The sequence below is a fragment of the Procambarus clarkii genome, chromosome 19 (genome assembly GCF_040958095.1).
Source record: "Procambarus clarkii isolate CNS0578487 chromosome 19, FALCON_Pclarkii_2.0, whole genome shotgun sequence".
Lineage (NCBI taxonomy): Eukaryota > Metazoa > Arthropoda > Malacostraca > Decapoda > Cambaridae > Procambarus > Procambarus clarkii.
In genome coordinates this window covers 34902748-34928066 of record NC_091168.1, presented here as the reverse complement: position 1 = coordinate 34928066, position 25319 = coordinate 34902748, and the positions used below count along the sequence as shown (strand labels likewise).

Genomic DNA, 25319 nt, shown 5'->3' with positions numbered 1-25319 from the left:
AGGACTCATATAACTGATGCAGCTCAGTAGGGGGGAAGCCATCGGAGTGAGAAGCAGCAAGGATCCACCAAGGCCCTACCAGAAAGAGGCTTTGGTGGATCCTGGTGACCTGGTGGAGGCCCTACCAGGTGTTTTATTACATTTAACGCTGGATTTTATTGCTATCAAATTACAGACTTGATGAATAATGGGAGTTAACTTCCATTACCTGGGCATGCTTTGGTTAATGGGGGTCAAGAACTAGAGAACAAAAATAGAAAACTGGTAAAACAAAAAAAGAAAAGCTGGTTAGCATCTGTGGGTAACTTAAATGTTATAAAATACTTCACTATTAACCCTTGAAATGCATTTTGGATAAATCTAGCATTATCTACATTATCTATACCTGTATTGTTAAAAATCATGCCCTAAGTGTAGGAAAAAATGTCAAGAAATTGTTCTCTTTTTTTTCTCTCTCTCTTGGAGATGGTAGATGTTTACTGGAGGCCTCGATTACCAGTTGGGAACCTTGTGTATGTATCAGCATGAGTTTTAAATGTTGCTTCATCATGTTAAATGTTGCAACATCAGAGGCCCGAGACTGTTCAACACGCTTCCAATATACATAAGGGGCATAACTGGCCGACCTATCACAGTGTTCAAGAGAGAACTGGATAAGCACCTCCAAAGGATACCTGATCAACCAGGCTGTGATTCGTACATCAGGCTGCGAGCAGCCGTGTCCAACAGCCTGGTTGATCAGTCCAACAACCAGGAGGCCTGGTTGACGACCGGGCCGCAGGGACGCTAAGCCCCGGAAGCACCTCAAGGTAACCTCAAGGTAACCTCATATGTGTACTATGGGTCGATCTTCTCATGATATGCACATTTCAGGGGTTTTAAAGGTGGGCAGCATTTGATGAAAGCTTGATAAATCAAACAAACTTAATTCAGTATTTTTGTTTCAGGCTCTGTATCATTGATGATAGAGAGAGCCAGCATGGGTGCCACAATGGCCATTCACCTGATACCACTTATATTCATCTTTGCACCCCTCACACAGCCTACAGGTAAGCTCCATACTGGTCAAATTATGTAATTCTATTTATATGTGCTTTCTTTACATTTGCATACATGGAGAGGATGCTTGAACAGTAAGGAAAATTGGCAAGAGTGAAGCACAAGGCGCTGAATGTGTTGTATTTTACTGGTATTTAAAGTGATTTTTCAAGTGGTTTTGTAGGTGACAACATAACTATGAATGTAAATGCAATACATAGTCAGTTGGTGGTGGGGCAAAAAGGTACATCCTATCCACCAGCAAATGTGGTGCTGAATATAGCTGTGGTGAATTGAGATCTGCGCCACATAAATGTGTTTTATATGAAAATACTGAGCTGGAAGCATTAATCGTTTCCTCCTTAACTCTGTGTTAACCTTGCCTGTTCTGTTCTCGCTATGTTTTCCTTTAGAATTTAAGTTTACATTTAAGGCTTCATCTTCAGGTTTTAAGAAGTAAAACAATAATTAACAGAATTGATACTTAAGTAAGAATAAATTTAGTGAGTGATAGTTAAGGTGACGTAGACACATTCTGTTCTTATCAAATAATATACTGTATACATGGAAGGTACTGGAAGCCCAAGTCCCAAATTTGCACACTGGAATAGCAACATAGAGGGTCTGACAGCTCAGTGGACAGCGCTTCGGATGCATTGTCCTGAGGTTCCGGGTTCGATCCCCGGGAGAGGCGGAAACAAATGGGCAGTTTCTTTCACCCTGATGCACCTGTTCACCTAGCAGTAAATAGGTACCTGGGAGTTAGACAGCTGCTTCGGGCTGCTTCCTGGGGATGTGTAACAAAAAGGAGGCCTGGTCAAGGACCTGGTCATGGAAACGCTAAGCCCCGAGATCACCTCAAGATAACCTCAAGATAGTGGAGCTAAAGATATAAGAGGTAATGCATAATAGAACCAGTGAAGAGTAGAGGTGTCATAGGCACAATCCGTACAAAAGCACCTTCTCTTGTCCTGCCTGGTGCAGTTTACAGTCCCCGTGGTACAGTGGTAACTCACTCGCCCCATGCTTCGTGCGATTTGGGCTGGGTTTCTATCATGGCCAAGGAGGATTAACTACGTGTAACGCCTTAACTGTACGCATCTGGTCACCCAGCAGTGAATGGGTACCTGGTTGTTAAACGATATGGCAGGTTGTATTCCAAGGAAAGTTAAGATTAAGGACCTGCCCGAAATGCTATGCATGTTAGTGGTTTTAAAAGAATGTTAGAACTCTTGTATATTGTGTATACAAAAAAAAAAAAAAAACAGAGAGCACTGTATGAACATAGCAGTCCACAGTTCTGTACTCTCCCAGCAGGCATAAGAAATATTGCAAAAACAAAGTGGAGTTCTTCAAGAAGCAATTACATACAGTACATAAATTCCTGCAAGAAGTGCCGGACCAACCAGGCTGTAGTGAATATGTTTCTCTCCAAGCAACAGCCTGCTGAACCAAGTTATCACAAGTCAAGCCTGGCCTGGGGTCAGGCTCGAGGAGTAGAAGAATTCCCAGAACCCTCTCCTAGTAAACTCTAGGTAAACTGGAGCAGTAACATAATACAGGATGGACACATCCTGTTGTTGGTACAGGAACATAATACAAGATGGACACATTCTGTTGTTGGTACAGGAATATAATACAGGGTGGACACATCCTGTTGCTGGTACAGTAATATAATACAGGGTGGACACATTCTGTTTTTGGTACAGTAATTCAATACAGATGGATGCAAGTAGATACAACCTTGATTCAACAAACTGTATGGGGACTAACCCCAGTTCGTTGCGGTGAGTAATTGTTGCAACCGTAGATGCCTTCAGGATACATTTCCCATGCCCTATGGGCTATAATTTCACTAAGTAAAATTTTAATTTCAACCTTTAATGTAATAGACTACTACCAAATGAGCATGTCTGCAAATTTTGTTTTATCAGGTGTAGCTTATTTCACATCCCCAGCCTCAAAACTCATTTCTGAAAGGTAGCAAGGCCATACCTGGGTTGCAAAGGTTGCAACAACATAGGCACAATCAGAGAACACTGTATAAACATTAGAGGTCCACGGTTGTTCAACATCCTCCAAGCGAGTATAAGAAATATTGCCAGAACAACTGTGGACATCTTCAAGAGAAAACTAGATAATTTTCTTCAAAGAGTGCTGGACCAACCGGGCTGTGGTGGATATGTGGACCTGTGGGCCGCTAAAAGTAACAGCCTAGTGGACCAAGCTCTCACAAGTTAAGCCTGGCCTCGGGCTGGGCCTAGGGAGTAGAAGAACTCCCAGAACCCCATCAAGCAGGTAAGCAGGTATACCTGAGTGAACAAAAGCCTTGTCAGCTCAAACTCAAAACAAACCATAGGATTTGGTTTTAAATATCCTCGATAGCTTTCTCAAGGTTCCAACTGTTTCATATAATATTGAGTCCATCTACAACAGTACTGTAATAAAAAATGTGATTGGAGCCATATTATGTGTTGCCATTCATACCCTAATATTTCTCATGCTCTATGGGCTGATTTCACCGAGGGGGAATTTTAATTTCAACCTGTTATATGAAAAACAACTACCAAGAGAACTTGTATGTAAAGAGATTTATTTAAATATAATAGATTTCACTGATGCCCTAGCCATGAAATCTCATTTTCAAAGAGAAACAAGACCATATTTTACTGAAGAAAAAACCTCTGCTGACTAAAAAAGATCCATATAATTCGGTATTAACACTTTCGTGCTCTGGGCGCACGACCTCCCCACTACCCTGGGTGGGTTTGGGCATTCCACAGGAGTGCGCGGTAATTCTGAAAAGTGTATACTCTTTTTCAACTTTGTCACCTCAATTCTCATCCTAAGATATTGAATTTGGTATCAATGTGTTCGCAATAGAATTCTCTAGAGGAGTAAATGCATATAAACTCCAAAAGCCTGGCTTATCGCCCGCAGCAAACAGAGAAAGTGCGAGCGAGTGACCCGGGAGCACGCAAGAGTGATAAAATGTATACACTCTTTTCACTTTGGTCACCTCAATTTTCGTCCTAGGTCTTTCATTTTGGTATCAGTGGGTTCGCAATAGAATTCTCTAGAGGAGTATATGCATATAAAATAAAAAACCTGGTCACGCTCCACCCGCCGACAAGTTGAAGATGCTTCCACTTGAAGATGGACCAAGTGTTACCCGCGAGGGAGCGCCCAGAAGCCCACTTGCTACACCCCCAATTCCCACCCACAAATGTTTAGTATATTTTCCGGTTGCTAACATCAATTTTCGTGTTACAGCGCTCATTTTGGTGTGAAATTTTTTCTAATAGAATGCTTTAGATGGATACATGCATATTAGGGCAAATTGAAGAACAATATTGCAAATACAATATGTACAATAAAGTATAAACAACAATATAAACTATAAATACTAAAACTTTTTGTACTTACCAATTCAGTTTTGTTTGTAGAGCATGACATGGGTTGAATATTAGTTTTATCCACTTCACCTGCAGCAGGAAAATGTTTCCTGAAGAGTTAACCCTTGAGGAAAGTAGCCGAAATGTTCACACGTTCGAGACGCGAGGGGAGGTGACACCGGTCACAACAGTGGAGCGTAAACAGTGGGCCTACGGCGTGGGCCGAGCCGCCTGGGTGCCAAATGGCCTACCAAAAGCGGCGCTCAGTTTAAAATCAGTCCCCCCAAAATCAGATAAAAAACGTTTTTTTTGGCAAATATTTTAATGGAGGACTCAATGCTGAGTCCTTACTGGACTTCCATCTATTTAATGGAGGACTCGATACTGAGTTGTCGCCGAACGAAATTGTTAAATATGCTGAATGGTTTTCCCAAGGCCCTAACTATTTCTTGTAATGTTGCTTCCATCTATGACCTTAGTCCCAACATTCTTAGCAAATCTACACATCGCCTACTTCAGCAAACCTTTATTCATTGAATTAGGTGAATAAATCTGGCACGGAAAGTGTGTGTTCCAACTGGAGAATCACTGAATCGAGGTTTGTTGATTTGAGGTTCCATTTTATTAGTATGTTTCTTTTGTGTACTTTGCTTAAAGTAAGGTAATAATTGCTACTTTTTTTTTTTTTTGTACTTCACAGGGAGTCAAATGATAAGAGAAATGACCATAGTTGGTGAGAATGAACCAGTTGCTGGAACAAATGTCACCATTAGCTGCAAGGGTCGGGGTGACTACCTACAGTGGCTTCATGGCCACCATAATATTACGTAAGTGCGCATTATTCTCAACATTTTCTTGACCTTCGTATGTGCTACAAAGTCTTTCTGGCATGGTGCCTTCTTTTGATAATTACAGTACTTACTTTGCATTTTATTTTCTGTATTTTCTTTCCAGATAGTAACATGAGATTAACTTATCAGATTAAGACTTGTATATTGACTTTCTCTACCATTCTCTTTACATGACTTGATAATGGCCCAGGATGGACCAAAATGTCATCACTTTCTTTATTTTGAGAGGTGTGGGTTCTGAGTCAAATTTTCAGCCACATTAATGTGATTTACTCTCTGCTTATCATATTAATTTTTTGGGCAAAAATTTTGCAAAGTTGGGTGTACAATATACTATCAAGTAAAGATAGACCATACAAAAACATAATGGTCTATCTTGATTGTACAAGTAAAGATCGACCTTTCTCTTGATTTGCCACTCAGTGAATAATTAAGGTGTTTTGTCTAGATGCATAGAAAACATCATATTACAGTGCTTTAATTTATGTTAATAAGTGCCATTTTCAACAGTTGGGTTGATACAGTAAAAAATGTGTATTATGGGACAGGAATGGTAGGATAGTAAGTGGTCTTAATCACAAGCTTTTAGCTTATGTAAAAAAAAAATAATAGCATCAGTACAGTCCTGTATTGTAGTTCATAGCTTTTTATTGTTGACCAAACCACACGCTAGAAATTGAAGAGATGACGACGTTTCAGTCCGTTCTGGACCATTATCAAGTTGATTGTTGTCGTCGTCAACAACAGTCAAGTTGATTGTTGTCATCTAGTGTGTGGTTTGGTCAATATTTTTTCAGCCAAGTTATTGTGATTCATTATCTGCATAGCTTTTTATTATTTGTTTTCAGGCCAGATGATGAACGATGGCATGTGGAAACTGAGAGAAAAGAACAGAATATCCGCAGTCACCTGACCATCATCCGTGTTGGCTTGCATGATTCAGGGCACTACCACTGCCATATTAGCAAATCCAACAAAGACAAAATTATTGACAAAAATGTCACCATTCATGTACGGGGTAAGTTTTGATTATAAAATGATGTACATTGCTTTCGGGGCTGAGGAGTGAGGGTGGGTGGAACTGCTTGAACAAGCACTGGTCTGACTCTCACCTGATGGCAGATGGGAGTACAGTAGTTGTTGAGATCACTTGCTGAGTAGTTGTCAGTTTTGTTTCGGCAGTGTGCACTTTTCCACAGCATATCTTAGAGAGAGTTTGGGTATCTTGTTCCCTCTTTTTATTACATTTTAGGGGAGTTGGCCTCAGTATTGGGTTGATCTCTGATACCCCACCTGCTCTTCGATTTGTTAAGAGACAAAGGGAAACTGCAAGGGTCTTTGTTCTCTATAAACAGTGTGAATCTTACATATACGAGTTGTTGTGAGAAAAGTTACCGAGGCTGAGCTCTAAAACCGGGCATTTCATTACAGTGGGTGCTCTATTTACATGGTTTTAATATCCAGTATGGCATAGAAATAAGAGCTGCATCATGTATTATACTTATTATTAATTTTACAAATACATGTACAGTAATTCCAGTAATACTAATTGGTTTCGTGTATGTATGCTGGGACCTATTTAACAGTCTCTTGCAGTTTAAATCGGCTCTTCAATTTAAGCTTGTATTATAATTAATATATAATTTTCCTAATTATAAAGAATACCTTTAAATTTGCAGCTGGACCTGTTTTAATGGAGGCACGGAATGCTACTGTGAGAGTCGGACACAAGGCCAAGCTTTCATGTACTTTTGCTGCCGTCCCTGCCCCTGAGGTCCACTGGCTCAAGGATAAGCTAATGCTTGATAAAGCAAAGGGGTAAGTGCAAATATTTTAGAATGAGCTAATGTTTCATAAAGCAAAGGGGTAGGTGCAAATATTTTAGGATGAGCTAATACAAAGGGGCAAGTACAGATATTCTAGGATGAGCTAAGGCTTGATAAAGCAAGGGGGCAAGTGCAAATATTCAACCCGTTCTCGCACTTGCTTACAGTCAATATTGGCTTATTTAATAAGTGCATATGTGACATACTAATTGATTGTGAATATTTTAGTTTACCTTGAAAAGCTTCATAGAAAACACCAACCTCACCTAACCTTCTTAGTATGTTAAGATAAGCATCTTATTGCTTCTTATTTACAATTATTACTTAACCTATCAACGGTATAGGTTAAGTAATAATTGTAATTAAGAAGCAATAAGATGCTTATTTTAACATACTAAGAAGGTTAGGCGAGGTCGGTGTTTTCTATGAAGCTTTTTACGGTAAACTAAAATATTCACAATCAATTAGTATGTCACATATGCACTTATTAAATAAGCCATTATTGACTATAAGCCAGTGCGAGAACGGGTTGAAATATTTTAGGATGAGGTAATGCTTGAGAAAGCAAAAAATGTTAATTCGGATTTGCATTAAATGGTGTGATTGTGGGTTTGCCTCTACAAGAGTTGATGCCTGACATTTGCACAACCACTGCGTTATTTTCACCGAGGAACCTCACAATTGTGTTTTGCACATTTTTGGACTACATTCTTGTATCATGGCATCTCCCAAGCATTCTACACATCAGTGCTATAAGATGTGGCAATTGGGCACCATTATTTACCCGAACATGTTGACCTGCTCTAGCTGAGTTTGTTACACCAGGGGGTGCTACTGTATCATTACTCTATCACTAGAATGTAAATTAGCAGAAAATGTATACAAAGCAAGTGTGCTAAAAGTAAGTGAAATTGATAAGTTTATCAACACTATACCTACACATTAGAGAAGTAATGACAATTTTGATCTTGAACATATAAATTTGATAGTGTACCACGACTAACACATCGTCACCTTGTGATGTGTCTGATGTGTTGATTTTGGATGCTATCGGTTCCAGTCATGGTATTGTGACTGAAGATTGCAGAGCATGCACAATATTTAGGCCCAAAATAATGCTTAGGATACTTTCCTTTACCATTTACTTGATGGAAGATCATTATTCTGTTAGTAAAGCAAGTATGATGGTATTGCATTAGAGGGGTTTTGCATTTTAAGGTGTTTTGGTATTGGTTTTGAAAAGTTGGAACATTTTGTTGTTATAGGAGAAGAAATGATGGAAACATGTCATCTGATACATTAGTGTTGTATGTCAAATGATAAAGCACAATAGTACAGTAGTACAGAGGACCTATTTTCCGTTGGTTCAGTACACTTTCAGGGCTAGCAAGGTGGGCATGAGAAAACCAATAGACCCATTCATGTTTGGTGTTTGTAAACAAACTAATTATTGTAACAATAGAACAAATTTTGAACACCCGTAGCAATAATATAGATTGGCATAAATCTTTTCAGGTTCAGTATTGAGACTCGCCAGGAATCAGAACTTCACCTGTCTGATTTGTTTATTGACAATGTCACTCTCAAAGACAATGGAACTTACAAATGTATAGCCTCAAATGAGGTTGGTGCAGGCGACCAAGAGGGTGACCCGTATCTCCTCGTCCAGGGTAAGCTTGCATTCTTTTCACTGGAAAGTTACTGTGCTAGTTGGGTATGTATTTGGCAGTTACTATATTGTTTTGATACTATTATAGTTTTTTTCTATACTGTAATATTAATTGCTTGAATGAATTGCTTCAGTTTGCAGGTCACAAGCTGCAATAACAGTCGTGCTGTCACAAACAGCAAGGACATGGCTGGTCAAGCAGTCACACTGTCAGTGACTAATTAATTATGCCTCAAAAATACAAGAACTCTTGAATTTGGCTACAAATATATAATTGATGAATCAGTTATGAGAAAATATTCAGGCTGTATACGATGGGATCGAACCCAGCATCCCTGAACTCCTCAGGCGCACGCACTACCAACTGGACCATGATGGGCTAAAAGTATCCCATAGATATATATATATATATATTGGATAATTGTGATTTCATTATGTCCATTAATTATTGTGCTGGTGATAATTAAATGTGTTGTTATCTTTGTTTACAGATTTACCAGAAGTGAATTTAACTAAGGTACGTGCTATAGGCACAAGTGAGATACAGTTAGAGTGGACCGTTCATGACAACAACTCCCCAGTACAGCAGACAAAGATCTATGTAAGTTTTCCTCTGTTCTAGCCTCAAATCACTTGACATTTTAATTTTGTAAGAAGAAGCCTTTATTTTAACTGACACAGACAACTCTATTCATAAATATGTATACATGGGCCTAGACTAAAATGTTCATTCTATGTTAAACTGTTATTCACTCCCTCTCTTGGAACACTGAGCTCACACACCAGTGAGTTGACTTTTGTAAGATTTTTTTATGGGCACCCCTTGGGGGGCACTCGCGCATTTTTTTCTTGACGTTAATTCCTTAGTAATACTGTATGCAGTTATCACAGCGCTCTTTGTAATCCTTACACATTTGTATTTTTGATGGCTAACCTCTAGTGTTATCTGATAGTTTAATGCACAGGTCATTTTTAATTTAACAATTAATAAACCTTTGTTAACATGTCCCCAGAAATTTTTAACCAGGTGAGATTGGTGGCTTTATAAAAAATGTAAATACATATTAAGTAAACATCATAACAAGGGCCTCTAATAAATTTATTTTATAAACAAAACATTTTTATATGTTGTTGAATAATCAAAATGTGCAACAGGCACATTCCCTATCCAATATTTCAGATTACCACTGTTTTCTTGGTCAACCAGATGCTGTTGAGTCTTTCTTTTTTCTGAACCTTCAGAACTCCTTCTGGATCTATCGATCCAAATATAATATTAAATATATAAAATCTATATTTTACCGATCTATCTGTGGTTCAGGGATTGGTTGGGGTTCTGAGTTGAACACTTTGATTACCACTATTGGGGTTTACCTTTCTGGTTCACTACTTGCAGACTGACTTGAGTGATTCTCTGCAAATTACATCATGAAGAAGTTAGTGTTCTGGCCTTCTGGTCTACCTCGACGACTAGCTGTTTTGGGAATAGCAGTCATCGGTCCTGTTTGCTAGTGAGGGATCATATTCTTTGCAAACTGGGTTACTTCGGCTTCTTGGAGAATCTGAGGAAGTTGCAGTTGGTGCCAGCCCAGCATCTTTCTCGTTTGGGGTTGGTTTGGAATACCAGTGTAGTGTATACCTCTAGACATCACAACCAATCTCCTAGTAAGAGCACAGGGCGTGCAACTTGTCATTGTTATCCACTGCTAGGATCATATCAAATCTGCACACTGAAGTTAACATCTGGCAAACAAACAGAAAACATGGCATTTGCATACAGCCAATCAGGGATCAGCACACCACATTACTGAGTCCTCACTGATCCTAGCCATGACCTTACAAGGCAGCCTTGGCACATGTTGGAATGCCTACATTTAGCCGGTGCAGTTTACCCTTTAATTTGGATATAACGGAAAGTCTTGTACATTGCCATTTTCTGCACTTGTCACTCTGCTGTGTGTAGTGTGAACCCCAGACTTTTGTGTAGTATTTCAGTGATTGCGAAACATATCTTGGATGAAGGTTAAGTGATTTGTGATCTTTTTGTGGGAGGTTCGTCTCTGTAGTCAGTTGAGTAATCACCACGTGCCCTGCATCCAGTTGAGGGAGGCAATATGGAGTTGAAAAATAAGTCTTGTCCTTAGTTGTAAAGATTGTTAATGTTAAAGAAGCCTGGCATATCAAGTATGTACCTTACTTATAATTCTGGATGTCAGGGATAGGAAGCTTGTTTATGCTTATTGAGATCCTCCTGTGCCAACTACTGATCTGCCGCTGGATTCAGCCCACGTCGCTTGCCTAACTCCCAGGTACCTATTTACTGGTAGGTGAACAGAGGCATCAGGTAAAAGGAAACATGCCCAAACATTTCTTTTCTGTGATCCATGATAGTGTGTCAAGGACATAGACCACTGTGCTACAGATCCAGCTGATCCCAGAAAGGGGCACTTGGTTACACTGAATCCATTATTTTTTAATGTTAAATTAATAACTGTCACCAGCACATTCAGATGCTTACAAGTCTTCACCTTGCTGGAAACTGTATTCATTGTGTTTACCTTCATACATAGAACACTATGAATTTTATTTCATATTATGGCATGTTTCAGAACAAAACAAACTGGATATAGAAAGCTGTAGAGATATTTATTGAATCTAATTTTATATAGTTTTACACACTCCATATTGTTTTTAGATTGCTACGGGTGATAATGACTTTGGTGAATCTTCACTGCTTCCCGAGGATCAAAAGAATATCATATTGGACGACGTTGGCTCGCCTGGTGAGGAAGTTCGTGTAAAGCTTGAAGTTACCAACGAAGTTGGAGTGAGTGAGAGTGATCCTGAAACAGTCACCTTGCTTAGTGAAGGTAAGTTATTGTAGCACCGTATAAGAGTTTTATGGTTTAAGTCTTAAGAAGTGTACAGAAAATAGTGAAATGATTTGTTTTGATACACTACACACTTGGTTATTAGGTATTCTCTAGTATGGTTTTGTAATGTGTTTATCTAACTTAAGAATGCCTTATCATAGTGATTTTAAACCTACGACACTGATGTATAATCATAAACTAGCTTCCCATTATCTCTAGTCCAGTGCCAGCTGTGGATATTATTTTATGTTTAACTGTTCTAAGAGATAATTGTTTAACTTGTGAGAGAGAAGCCCAGGGAGTTTTAATAGCAGTGAGCTCTTGACACCTTACAGCTGGCTCAATAGAGCAACATGACCCGTAGTACTTGAGGCCTACAAGAAAAGGCATAGAAGCAGGTACTGTAAATGTCAAAATGCTGTGGTGTACCTCATGCCACTGAGCAAGCAGGAACAAGGAGCTGGCTTCACTACTTCCCCAGTGGCCAGTATACCATTAACGTAGACGAGTGGTCTTAATAATTACAGGATCCACGAACTTCTACTCCACACTTCCCCTGTATTTCATTATCAATAACCTACTGTAAACACATTCACTAATACATATTAATTAATACCTTACAGATAAGATTGACACACCTTGATAAAAGTACAGGACACACAGATGGCAACATCACCATGTTCATTCGAGCATTGTTAATTTGTATCAGCTAACGACCACTGGTCTGACAAAAGATTTTAACTTTATAATATTGTATCCATTCCTTATAAATTACATCAATTAAATTTATAATTGAATTAAGATTATTTACCAGAATCTTCTGGAAATCTTAATTGAATTAAGATTAATCACCAAAATCTTCTGGAAATCTTAATTGAATTAAGATTAATCACCAGAATCTTCTGGAAATCTTAATTGAATTAAGATTAATCACCAGAATCTCATGGAAATTCTTAACAAATGTAATAGTAATAATTATATGTTAGAGCTCATCCGTTACCCAATCTAATAAATAAAATGATCTACCTAGGCCTACATTGATTGGCAAAGCAGTTTCACACAATTTCACAATATATGCAAATAAGAATTCTACACAATTGTATAAAAGGGGACCTTTAAATTAAGTAGAAAGCTTACTGGTAAATTGGAATACATTTTTTGATCTCATGAAAACACTATATTGGCATATACAGTCCTACTGCAACATTTTAAACTAGGCAATATGCACTTTTCTAGCTAATTACATATGCTCACAATGGTTCATCAATTAAACTCAAGCTATTTCAATAAAGTTATGCTGAGGCCTAAGGCCTAGTCATAACAGCCTGGTAGGTGACAGATGGGTCATGGAGGCCTTACCTGTTATGTTAAATTGGTACTACAGTACGTGTATAGTTCGGCTCGGGGAACTACTGGCGGCCCACCAGAAAGGGGCATTCCATTTCATTCAATACTTAATCAGTTTACATTAGTTATATATTAATCTAAAATTCATATTTACATTGAGTTGTGCATAAATATTACCTTGGATTCACTCTGCGGCTGTTTGGATAGACACTGCATCTGATGGTAAAGGTAAGATGCATTGCGGTTTGTAGTTACCAGCTGAGATATAATAGCAAGCCTGTGATCTTACTTGGTGTAGGTACAAGGACAAAGACACAACTTGTGCATTCTCTCTCCTGCGGTCTTGTGTCTTGCACAATAGTAAGTTACTTTGAAGTGTGCACTTTAATACCTGCATGTGTTGTCTTTTTTGTTCTTCAATGACAGTACCAGTATTTCACTTAGAATGGAGAAAAGTAGAGATTATGTGTCAGTTTTCAGTAACACAAGCGTATTCCCAATACGCACCTCTCAATCTCACAGTCTCTCTCGTAGATACACCCTTGTCTTTCATTGCCTTTCCTTCATGCAGCATGTATGCATAGCATTCATATATACAGGAACATATGCATAGACATACACAAACATGTACACACATGCAGGTGTGTGTACATATAAGCACATGTTTTGGATTTGTTCATTTGATGCATCACGCTATTGTGAGCTCTGTGTGTACATGTGTTTGCTCACATGCACTTCTAAACACATGCAGGCATGCATACACATCAGTACTTGTTCTCATATGAACATATACACACACACAAAATTTTTTAGAGGCAGGTACAAACAGAGGGAGAAACAGACAGGCAGAAACGTGGCAGGAGTACGGATGGAGAAGGGGAAATGCCCAAGACTGGACTACGGTTCGTCATCAAGCCCACACATACTACACCCCCCAACTACAGAGAGACTATCACACTCCCCAGTATCACTTCCAAAGCTGGACAAACCATTGCCACAACAACACACCCTGGGTCAGGGTAGAGAGGAGGGAGAACTACCAAAACCTTCCAGAAGTTACACACAATATGGACAATCATTCATATTTGGAAACATTCAAGGTTTAAAGCCAAAGTCAAGAAATAAAGTTAAGTTCATAAATGGCCTCCTATTAGAGTCAAACTCAATATTTGGGGCATTCACGGAAACTCATACAAAAGATTACATGGATGGTGAAATCTGGATTCCAAATTATAATTTATATAGATGTGATAGAAAAACTAGGTCAAATGGAGGAGTAGGTCTGTATATTAAAGAAGACCTGGTATGCACAGAACTACTAAACTCAACTAATGAGGTGGTAGAGGTACTTGGAATTAAGGTAGAGAAACTAAACCTAATTATTATTCTAATATATAAACCGCCAGATACAACGATTGAGGAATTCACAGAGCAGATGCACAAAATAGAGAACATACTTGACAACCTAGTAAACCCAGCTCCAGATATTATCTTCCTTGGAGATTTCAATTTACCGAGTCTAAGATGGAGAATGGCAAACACAAATATCATAGCAGGGGATGACCCGGGAAATAACCAACCACAGGTCAGAGAACTTTTGAGATTCTGTGACAAATTCTCGCTCAATCAACAGATTACAGAACCAACTAGGAACGAAAACACACTAGACTTGTTATTCACAAACAATGATGAACTAATCAGAGACATCACAATCTCAGATACTTCATACTCAGACCATAAGCTCATTGAAGTGTGAACTAGCATAAATAACGGTAGTAGGTCTAAGAGACCCAACATGCGAGAAGGAATATTCAATCAATTCAATTTCAACAATAAGAGGATTGACTGGGAAAAAATAAAAGTAGACCTTGCAACCATTCAATGGGAGGCGGTCTTTAAGCGACAAAACTCCCACACAGGGAATAGCTCAATTGACAGCTGAAGCTTACAAGGTCTGCTTGAAGCACGTACCTGTGAGGAGGGGCAGAAAGAGGACCACTCTAGAAAGAGAACGCAGACGACTGTACAGGAAAAGGAAAAAATAACGGAAATGCTTCGGCAGACACAACTATCACAAGCAAGGAAAAAAAGCCTAAGCAGGGAGATCGAAGAAATAGAATAAACGTTGAAGCGATCATATGAGTCTGAGGAAATGGAATTGGAACAGAAAGCTATACAAGAGATAAGGAAAAATCCGAAATATTTTTTCACATACGCAAAATCAAAATCCAAAACCTCGACCAGTATTGGACCGTTAATTAAAAATGAAGGTACGTACACAGAGGACAACAAAGAGATTAGTGAAATTCTAAGAAGCCAGTATGAGGCTATGTTTAGCACACCAATAAACAACATGAAAGTTGATGACCCAGACAGCTTCTTTATGAATGACATTCAAGCTGCAGATAATATAACGGATATTACCACAAACTCGGAAGACTTTGAAAGAGAAATTGACAATATGCCTATGCACTCAGCTCCTGGGCCTGACTCATGGAATTCAATATTCATAGAGAAATGTAAAGTACCAGTAGCGAGAGCACTCAGCGTAATATGGAGAAAGAGCCTGGATACAGGGGAGATACCAGCAGCCCATAAATCTGCAGATATAGCTCCGTTGCACAAGGGGGGGGGGAGTAAAGCCTTGGCAAAAAATTATAGGCCAGTTGCACTAACATCACACATAATAAAAGTGTTTGAAAGAGTGATTAGGAATCAAATTTCTAGTTTTATGGAAAACAGTGAATTGCACAATCCAGGACAACATGGATTTAGAGCAGGAAGATCCTGTCTGTCACAGTTACTCAACCACTATGACAAAATCACAGAAGTCCTAGAAGAAAAGCAAAATGCAGATGTTGTATACACAGACTTTGCAAAGGCGTTTGACAAATGTGACCATGGGGTCACATTTGGGGGGGTGATAGCTCACAAAATGAGGTCAATGGGAATAACTGGAAAAGTAGGACTCTGGATACTCAATTTCCTGTCGAACAGAACACAAAGAGTAACAGTCAATCAGATAAAATCGAGTCCAAGCGATGTTAAAAGCTCTGTACCTCGAGGTACAGTCCTTGCACCGCTACTGTTCCTTATTCTCATATCTGATATAGGCAAAAATACACGTCACAGCTTCGTGTCGTCCTTTGCAGATGACACAAAAATCAGCATGAAAATTACCTCTGCTGAAGACATTGAAAAACTACAAGCAGATGTCAACAAAGTTTTCGATTGGGCAGCAGAAAATAACATGATGTTTAACAGTGATAAATTTCAGGTACAGTACTCAGGTACGACAAAAATGAGGATCTGAAACACAATACAGGGTACAAAACACAATCGAATCTTCCCATAGTAGAAAAACAGCATGTCAAGAATTTGGGAATAATAATGTCTGACGATCTAACGTTTAGGGAGCATAACCAAGCAAATATCGCGTCAGCCAGAAAAATGATCGGCTGGATTACGAGAACTTTCAAATCCAGGGATCCCATCACAATGGTTGTACAGGTACTCTTCAAGTCACTTGTGTTGTCCCATCTCGAGTACTACTCAGTACTCGCTTCCCCCTTTAGAGCAGGAGAGATTGCTGAAATAGAGGGAATACAGAGAACATATACGGCACATATAGACAAGATAAAACACCTAAATTATTGGGATCATCTCAAAGCTCTCCAAATGTACTCTCTAGAAAGGAGACGAGAGAGATACCAAATAATATACACATGGAAAATACTGGAGGGTCAGGACCCAAATCTACACAGTAAAATAACAACGTACTAGAGTAAACGATATGGAAGAAAATGCAAGATTGAACCAGTGAAGAGCAGAGGTGCCATAGGCACAATCAGAGAGCACTGTATAAACATCAGAGGTCCGCGGTTGTTCAACGTCTTCCCAGCGACTATAAGAAATATTGCCGGAACAACCGTGGACATCTTCAAGAGAAAACTGGACGGTTTTCTAAGAGAAGTTCCGGATCATCCGGGCTGTGGTGGGTACGTGGCCCTGCGGGCCGCTCCAAGCAACAGCCTGGTGGACCAAACTCTCACAAGTCGAGCTTGGCCTTGGGCCGGGCTTGGGGAGTAGAACTCTCAGAACCCCATCAACCAGGCAACACACGAAGCAAGAACGAAGAACAATTGGACAGGCAGATTTGAAAACTTCATTCTGGAGACATTCATGTATCAACACGTTAAGCAGGCCACAAGAATAAAGGAAGGGGATGTTCCTCAATACTGGATCTAATATTCACCAGGAAAGAAGAAGAGATATTTGACATCCAGTACTTCCCTTCCTTGGGAAAGTGTGATTGTGTCCGGTTGGAAATTAAATATGCGACATAATCTAGAAGAGAATGGGGACATTGAAACTGTTGATAAACTCGATTTCAAGAGAGGACACTATGGGGAACTTAGAAAATTCTTTAATGAGTTTTAATTGGACAGACTTGTTGCTAGGCAAGGAAGTAAATTTTGCAAAATATACGATGAAGGCACACAAACATTCAGATCAAAACGGAGATGCAGGGCCAGAAAACAAGATTGGTTCAACAGCAATTGTGAGGATAAGGGCAAGAGAGGATAAGACAAAAAAATGGGTCCAACATAGGAAGATGCCTAACCTACAAACATACCAGCACTACAAGCAAGCAAGAAACAATTACACAGCAGTGAGGAGAGAGGCAGAAAGGAACTTTGAGAAAGGTATAGCGGACAAATGTAAAACAGATCCAGGCCTTTTCTCTAAGTTCATTATAAGCAAGCTGCATGTAAAAGATAAAATCCAGAGATTGTGAATGGGGAGCAGGACTACTGAGAATGAAAAAGAAATGTGTGAAATGCTAAATGAACAGTTCTAAAGTGTGTTTGTACAAAATGAGGATTTCAGAGAGCTGGACCCAGTGCCAATTGCAGAGTACACCATAGAGTACATAAAGGTTTCCCAAGATGAAGTTGAAAAATTACCCAAGGGGCTAGGAAGAAATAAAGCAGTTGGACCTGATGAAGTTTCTTCACCTTGGGTGCTGCGAGAATGTGCAACTGAGCTGAGTATTCCACTCCAAATAATATTGCAGACATCCTGTGTACAGGAATCGTAGCAGATATATGGGAAAAGGGCAAACATAGTACCATTCTATAAAAATGGTAGCCAAGAAGACACTCTAAATTATAGATCCATGTCATTAACAATCGTGGTAGTCAAAACACTAGAAGCAATAGTTAGAACCAAATGGGTTGAACACCTAGAGAGTAATGACATAATAACAGACAAACAGTATGGTTTTCGAACAAGAAGATCCTGTGTAACAAATCTACTTAGTTTTTATGATAGAGCCACATAGATACTAGAGGAAAGAGGTGGTTGGATTGACTGTGTCTATCTGGAGCCTAAAAAAAGGGCAGAGTCCCACACAAGAGGTTGTTCTGGAAACTGGAACATGCTGGGGACTTCTGGAGACAGGGAGACTTCTGACATGGATGAAAACTATTCTAACACAGACAGATGAGGGTGGTAATCAGAGACAATGTATCTGACTGGAGGAGTGTTACTAGTAGAGTACCAGAGGGTTCAGTTCTTGCACCAGTAATGTTTATCGTCTACATAAACGATCTACCAGAAGGTATACAGAATTATATGAACATGGTTGTGGATGAGACTAAGATACCGGGGAAGATAGGAGACACAGACTATTGTAATGCTCTTCGAATCGATCTAGATAAAATAGGTGCTTAGTGTCAATTGGCAAATGGAATTCAATATGAATAAATGCCATGTTATGGAATGTTGAATCAGAAAATAGACCACACACAACTTACAAATTATGTGGTCAGGAATTACAGAACTCTAATAAAGAACGAGACCTAGGGGTGGTTTTGGATAGTAAGCTGTCGCCAGAGGAACACATAAAGAACATTGTGAGAGGAATATATGCGGCGCTTTTCATCTTCTGACTTGCTTTTAATTATATGGATGGTGAAATACTGAAGAAACTGTTCATGACTTTTGTGAGACCAAAACTGGAATATGCAGCAGTTGTATGGTGCCCCAATCTCAAGAAGCACCTAAAGGAACTGGAAAAGGTGCAACGGCATGCTACAAAAGGGCTTCTGGAACTGAGAAACATGAGTTATGAGGAGAGACTAGATGTGTTAAGTACAGTATTCCAAAACTAGAAAATAGTAGAAAAAGGGGTGATATGATCATCACTTATAAAATACTAACATGAATCGACCATATTGACAAAGAGGAATTCCTGAAACCAGCAACTTCACGAACAAGAGGATACAGACACCTAGTCTTTTTAGAGGGGCACCTACTACTAGGTAAGAACAGATTTAAGCTGAGGAAACGAAGGTGCAAAAAAATATTGGAAAGTTTTCTTTTACAAACAGAGTGGTAGACGGTTGGAACAGGCTGAGTGAGAAGGTGGTGGAGGCCAAAGCCGTCGGTAGTTTCAAAGTATTATACAACAAAGAGTACTGGGAAGACGAGACATCACGAGCATAGGTCTCATCCTGTAACTACATTTAAGTAATTACTTGCACACGAATGCAACACAAACACATGTATGCATACAGTCACATGTAGGAATGCCCAAACATGTTAGTGTGCGCAATGCACACATGCACATCTCTTCAATTGTACTGTTTTTATAGTGGAAATAATTTTTTGAAATGGGAAATGGAAGTTTTGAACCATTGTGGATACAAGAATTTGTAGTGCAGTTAGAATCTTGATGTGGAAAGAGGACTTTTGTAATGAAAGTAAAATTTTTGTCAGGCAATGTTAATTTTAATGTGCCGTTATGGCTCTATTTTGGAAAGAAGCCAGCTCAAAATGCATGTGCATATATACTGTATATACAGTATACAGGTAGTAGATTTCTCATTAAAACAAATAAAAATGATTTTATTGAAGTTGTTGATGTTTATATACTGTAGTTGCAACTGTGGATATTTTTCTTAGCATTTAGGGAACACTCTTGTTTCAAGTCTGACAGAGTTGCTTGTAAACGTGTTTAAACATTAGCTGAATTATAAAGAAATATAACAAAATAATCAGTAAACATAAATGGTTGCATTGTGGATAGAAAATTAGTTTGAAATATTAGTGAATAGAAACAACAATTTGATGATGGTCCAGGACTGACCAAAATGTCTGAGTTCCTACATTTTCAGATGTGTGGGTTGGGGGTCTGATGTGTATGTTGGGTGTCAGATGTGTGGGTTGGGGGTCTGATGTGTGTGTTGGGTGTCAGATGTGTGGGTTGGGGGTCTGATGTGTGTGTTGGGTGTCAGATGTGTGGGTTGGGGGTCTGATGTGTGTGTTGGGTGTCAGATGTGTGGGTTGGGGGCCTGATGTGTATGTTGGGTGTCAGATGTGTGGGTTGGGGGTCTGATGTGTGTGTTGGGTGTCAGATGTGTGGGTTGGGGGTCTGATGTGTGTGTTGGGTGTCAGATGTGTGGGTTGGGGGTCAGATGTGTGTGTTGGGTGTCAGATGTGTGGGTTGGGGGTCTGATGTGTATGTTGGGTGTCAGATGTGTGGGTTGGGGGTCAGATGTGTGGGTTGGGGGTCAGATGTGTGTGTTGGGTGTCAGATGTGTGGGTTGGGGGTCAGATGTGTGTGTTGGGTGTCAGATGTGTGGGTTGGGGGTCAGATGTGTGTGTTGGGTGTCAGATGTGTGGGTTGGGGGTCTGATGTGTGTGTTGGGTGTCAGATGTGTGGGTTGGGGGTCTGATGTGTGGGTTGGGTGTCAGATGTGTGTGTTGGGGGTCTGATGTGTGTGTTGGGTGTCACATGTGTGGGTTGGGGGTCAGATGTGTGTGTTGGGTGTCAGATGTGTGTGTTGGGGGTCTGATGTGTGTGTTGGGTGTCAGATGTGTGGGTTGGGTGTCAGATGTGTGTGTTGGGGGTCTGATGTGTGTGTTGGGTGTCACATGTGTGGGTTGGGGGTCAGATGTGTGTGTTGGGTGTCAGATGTGTGGGTTGGGGGTCTGATGTGTGTGTTGGGTGTCAGATGTGTGGGTTGGGGGTCTGATGTGTGGGTTGGGGGTCTGATGTGTGTGTTGGGTATCAGATGTGTAGGTTGGGGGTCTGATGTGTGTGTTGGGTGTCAGATGTGTGGGTTGGGGGTCTGATGTGTGTGTTGGGTGTCAGATGTGTGGGTTGGGGGTCTGATGTGTGTGTTGGGTATCAGATGTGTGGGTTGGGGGGTCTGATGTGTGTGTTGGGTGTCAGATGTGTGTGTTGGGGTCTGATCTACAGCCACATTATTGTGACTTCTTGTTTGCATAATTATCTATGTCTACTTTGATCTCTACATGTAGATTTGAAATATATATTTTTTAGTTTCCTTATGGTTTTGTCATTAATTTTTTTCAACTTGATATTTTTCAAGTAAGCTTTTGTTGGATATCTTGAGATTGCCTCATTATAATGTCTTTAGATTTAACTGTTTAAAGTTTTTGAGACAAACTGTATGGCTCCTGAGGAAGTTTAGCAATGCAGCTCCTTAGTCATTACTAAATTTGTTGTTGTTTCCAAGCGATATCTTGAGCAAGAATCATTGCATTGGGCTCCCTCTTGAGGAACTTGTCCCTTCCAAATGGCAAGACCAATCAAGCACTCACCTAGTTGTGCTTGCAGGGGTTGAGCTCTGACTCTTTGGTCCCGCCTCTCAACTGTTGATCAACTGGTGATTGTCAGACGTCAGACTCTGTTGTAGTCTCATACATTATTAGTCCTCTTGGACAGTGTCATTGCTTATTTACCCATAGCCATGTGACCACCGACCATGGACTCGTACTACTGCAGCAGCTACCTTGTGACTCAACTTCTTTGCTTTTCTTGAAATACTGAAGGCTTGGAAGTCAACAACTTGTTAAGCTTGTCGAATCCCACAGGTTTGTAACTTAAAGAAGATAGATGCATTGTTCCATCATTCTGCTCTTCCAGAAAACTACAGTAATATCATTGATCTTCAAAATTGCATTGCAAACTGTTCTTATAGTGCTGTAAACACTCCTTTTAAAATATAGCACCGATCTAATGCTTGTTTGCTTGCAATGCCAGGTACTCACTCTAAATGTGTGGGGAAAACATCTTTCATTACTCACACCTCAGTTCTTGAACCCATTATATTGTCAAAATAATAGGATAAGGCTTACCCTGAACTATGGGAAGGGAAAGCTCTCAGCCTGCTAACAGGAGTCAGATTCATCTGCTTCTGTACCAACCTGTGTAAAGTAAATATATGGTATTTGATATGGTTAATGTGGTATTTGATATTATACACTTATCCTGAGAATGATTAGGTCCTGCAAGGTAGTGGATTAGTTTAAATAAACTATAGTAAATACCAAATTAACAGCCGGTTAGTTTTCAGTCCTGTACTGTATTACATTTTGTATTTATATATTTCAGAACCAAGATTCATTCCAGAAGCATCTCCAAAGGGCAGTGGCCTCGACTCCTTTACTGTAGGTTGGAGCCAGCCGAGTGAAAATAGCAAGGAATTTGTTGGACGTTACCATCTGTCTCTCAGTGATCCAACGACAGGAGATGTTCAAGAGTTGTTTGTGGCTTCTCCAGCTGTCGATCATTTATTCACTGATCTCAAGCCATCCACAGAGTACAAATTTAAGGTCTCTAATAAATGTGTTTTGTATAATTTTGAAATTAAAAGTCTTAAGATGAAATTATTTTAACTAGTGTTTTAAGATAGGTGAACTCAAATTATTTAAGGAATAATGTTCATTTGATAGTTGCTTGAACTTAAATTTTTCTCTTTTAAAAATATATAATTATATTAGTACAGTAGTTTAATCCTGCTAATAAAATAGTTTGTCACGTCTGGGCATCATCCACCCCTCTACACGATAATGAAAATGTGGTGTCATGTTATTAAATAAATATTCTATTTGTTAATTAGATGATCCTGGTTGAGAGAAGAATGCCAAGTATGGTTTATTTTGTCCTTCATTGATGTGTAATGATCATAGAGTGGTTCTTCCCATAGACTATAAATTGATAATACAGTACTTAGGTTCTTGCTGTATTGCCCACTGATTGGTATGTTTGAGAACTTTTTATTTGGTTGTGGGTCTTTGATTTCTGTGGGATGTGACCACAATGAATAATCAGAAAATATACCCATATGTTAATATTATTTTTTAATCCGCAGGTTGCCGCGTGTCTGAATGTTTTCCCCGACCGAGAACGAGATTGTGGGGAATATTCTCCTCCGGTAGTTGGAAGGACTCTGAATGGATTACCGGGAGTAATTTCTGATTTGTTGGTTGAGTGCAAGCAGAACCCACACATGGCCAATACTGTCCACATTCATTGGAAGCCTCCAACCAACCCAAATAGTTTAGTTGACCATTACAAAATTGAACTGAAAGAAACTGCATCGTTCATTAATGAGGAAGGACAGAGGCAGTACTACAATAATGAACATAAGCAAAATGTGGCTGCGTCTCTCAGAAACTACACCTTTTATAATGCCTTGCCCAACACAAATTATACGGTTAAGGTTCGTATGTTTCTTCCTTCGGTGTATTGGAGGTTCGTCCATTGTGTGGCATGTAAATAATAATGCACAGTAATGTGGCTTAAAATTAATAACCCAGCACATACATAAAATTCATAAAAGGAATGAAAGTGAGGATGTTTTGGTCAGTCCTGGGTCCAGGGTGGACCATCTTGTCGCTTCTCCTTTCTTCTCATATGTGGGGGGTTGAGTTATTTCTTGTGTAACATCTTTTTAGTTTCTTGTTATGCAATAAGTATTATTAGTTACTCATTTAATTGTGCTCATTTGTACTTGCAGGGTTTGAGTTATATATCTTGGCTCTTATCTCTCATCCTGTAATCAATTGATTGTTTCTCTGTCTTTTTAGATATTTTTGATGCACACTGGAATCACAGTAGCATGGTATGTCTATAAGGAAATCATTTGGAGCACTGAGGTGGGATTAAACTCGCATCTTGGGTGGATAATGCATGCATCTGTAGAGACGGGGGTTGTTATGTTGTTTCAAGTGAGACTATCTTTGGAGCAGGGCAGTGGAATTCAAGCAGCATCCTAAGTCACCTCAGATGCATGCCTTGCCTTGCTCCAGAGATTTTCTCCTAGATATTTCATGGTATTGTGATTTCCTTGTGTGTTTTTTAAGTGCTATTTCTAGTGACGATTTCTAATATTCGCTCGAATAATTTATACGACTTGATATTAAATGAGGTGTTTCATCTGACCAATCTGCTTCAAGTGCTCCTCTGCAAATCCTTTTCTTGTTTCATTCCTCAACTACACTTTGTGTGATCAGCTCAAAGTTCCATTTTCTAATCCATCATCACTCAATCACATTATCTGCATAATTGTGATAGACCTTACTGTGTGTGTGTGTGTGTTCTCTGTGAATTAATAAGAAGCATTTATGTGCTTACTATGTAACCATACTGGCTTAGCATTTTATTTTCATAATTACGTGTTTATATGCTCAAAGATTTTGTTTTATAGGTTTATGCAGGCATAAAACGCCAGTACAGCTCTCCCATGAACGCAGTGTGCCGCATGCCTGTTTGGGTGCCAGTTTCTGAGCGAGTAACTTGGTGGAAATATGTGCACGAAGGTCAGATTGTACTCAAGCTTCCAGTTCCACGAGTGTCTGAACGTAACGGAACCATTTGCTGTCACAGGTTTGATAATATTACAATTATTTACCTTTGAATACATTTTTTTAGGCATTTTGGATGCACCTATTTTATAATTACATTCTGTATAAATATTAAATTTTAGTATTTCAATTAAACATGAGTTGAAACCAATTTTCAAGTGGTTTTGTAGGGTAAAACATATGATTTTGTGCTTGTAAGTTCAACATATATTCAGTTGGTTGTGCACCAAAATCGTGAGTCCTAAGTGCAGCAACTATGGTATTAAAATAGGATGAAAATGTAAAGCTTAATTTTACTTTTTTACTTACATTTTTAATTTAAGGCTTATGCTAAAATTTTAGCATTATTTTAGCAATAGTTTCTTCCTAATGTAGTGAAGATATACACAACATTTAAAAGGGTGTTTTGAGTGCGAGCAGCAGCAGTATGATGGAAAGGAATGAAAATGGTCGTTAGTGTAAGGATAAGCAGTTTTTGGTAAGAGATGAATGCTGAGGGTGGGGATATGAATGCTGAGGGTGGGGATATGAATGCTGAGGGTGGGGATATGAATGCTGAGGGTGGGGATATGAATGTTGAGGTAGGGATATGAATGCTGGGGTAGGGATATGAATGCCGAGGGTGGGGATATGAATGC

The 25319-nt window shown here is 39.4% G+C and overlaps 1 protein-coding gene across 5 annotated transcripts in view; it reads left to right on the top strand.

The window, feature by feature from the left end:
• Positions 1-25319, top strand: part of Ptp69D (Protein tyrosine phosphatase 69D) — a 107777-nt gene that overhangs the window by 19477 nt on the left and 62981 nt on the right. For all 5 annotated transcript variants that reach the window (XR_011229127.1, XR_011229126.1, XR_011229125.1 and 2 more), the window contains exons 2-11: positions 948-1049; positions 5134-5260; positions 6133-6302; positions 6964-7102; positions 8626-8780; positions 9271-9380; positions 11475-11649; positions 22427-22647; positions 23187-23537; positions 24525-24703. Coding sequence is in view for 2 of the 5 variants with exons in the window: in XM_045741117.2 (XP_045597073.1) it covers positions 962-1049; positions 5134-5260; positions 6133-6302; positions 6964-7102; positions 8626-8780; positions 9271-9380; positions 11475-11649; positions 22427-22647; positions 23187-23537; positions 24525-24703 (1715 nt within the window). In the remaining 3 variants the exon portion in view is untranslated. The remainder of the gene's footprint in view (positions 1-947; positions 1050-5133; positions 5261-6132; positions 6303-6963; positions 7103-8625; positions 8781-9270; positions 9381-11474; positions 11650-22426; positions 22648-23186; positions 23538-24524; positions 24704-25319) is intronic.